General features: G+C 36.2%; 1 protein-coding gene across 1 annotated transcript in view; it reads right to left on the bottom strand.

Annotated features, from left to right (window-relative positions):
* LOC119594768 (pyridoxal phosphate phosphatase PHOSPHO2-like) overlaps window positions 1-496 on the bottom strand; it is a gene marked incomplete in the record, with an annotated part of 4509 nt that extends 4013 nt beyond the window's left edge. The window contains 1 exon segment of the mRNA XM_037943860.1: window positions 260-496. Within this exon segment, the coding sequence (XP_037799788.1) occupies window positions 260-367 (108 nt within the window).
* Between the last annotated feature and the right edge of the window lie 658 nt (window positions 497-1154).

The following is a 1154-nucleotide window of genomic DNA, read 5'->3' as shown; positions in this document are numbered from 1 at the left end:
ATCATTCTGTCGTTCTATCCACTACTGGCAAAGTTTATCTTGTACCATATAGCTGTGTGAAACAAACTAAAACAGACATTTCACAAAACAATACTACAGTAAACAAGCTTTCCAGACAAAACAGCAAAAGCGAAAAGATGAGACCGTATCAATCTCATCTCTTTTGATTATTTACCAAAGCAGACGTAAATAAAAAGCAACCACAGAGAAATAATGGCGACCACGAAAGGAAAACCGAAATGAAGATAAACAAAAATACCTGGATAGGTCTTTGAGTGATATTTAGAACGGATTTCACGGAAACAATGCGATAAACTTTCCATAAACCAGGGAAAGAAGCTCTGAATTTACCACAAAAACCGATCATTACATAATACAATGTCTCTGCTTTTTCCTTTTTTTTTCTAAAGTTACTCTCAGGCTTCTTGATAGGCTTTAATTCCCCGATTTGACGTACCGTGATGCACTTTTTTCGGCCTTTTCCCCGAACTTTGTTGACATTCGGCAGACGAATTCAGAGACCGCGGGACTAAATTTGATAATATGGTTGCTGGGTCAATTCTCTTGTGAATGGAAAATAAGAATGCACTACTGAGCCATGTACAGGGGAACGGTTATGCAATATCAGGCCGTGGGCTAAATAGGTTATTTTACAGCAGTTCATTTATTAATATTAAATGGGAGGAAATGAGTTTTTTTCTGACCTAAATGTTCCACTTCTTGCCTACTTGTCCAGACGCTATTTTGACGGTCGTACTCTTCCCTCCGAACAACTGAGAAAATTAAATGTTTATTCAAACTGCTTTGCTTTTACCCAGTGAAACACAAAACTAACATATGGAATAATGATTATGAAAAATGGAGAAGAGCATCCTCGAAATGTTTTATAATACCAATTATGTATTCCTAGGAAAAAGTTTCTACAAAACCGGCAAATTTACTGCAAAAGAAACAGAAAAGGTGCTAGCTTCAGGACATTTACAAAAAGCCTTATTTCAACCCACGTTTGGTTACTTTACTTAGAATTAACATGGTATGTGTTGCCAAACCATATGCATAATTCCCGTGTGAATTTGAGAACAAATGAGTTACAATAGATTTCATAATAATATCGCTGCGTATTCAAGATATCAAATAAGAACAAATGCGGCACG

Source organism: Penaeus monodon, chromosome 34, assembly GCF_015228065.2.
Source record: "Penaeus monodon isolate SGIC_2016 chromosome 34, NSTDA_Pmon_1, whole genome shotgun sequence".
Classification (NCBI taxonomy): Eukaryota; Metazoa; Arthropoda; class Malacostraca; order Decapoda; family Penaeidae; genus Penaeus; species Penaeus monodon.
The sequence above is the reverse complement of the archived record's forward strand: the minus strand, read 5'-3'. Positions and strand labels throughout refer to the sequence as shown.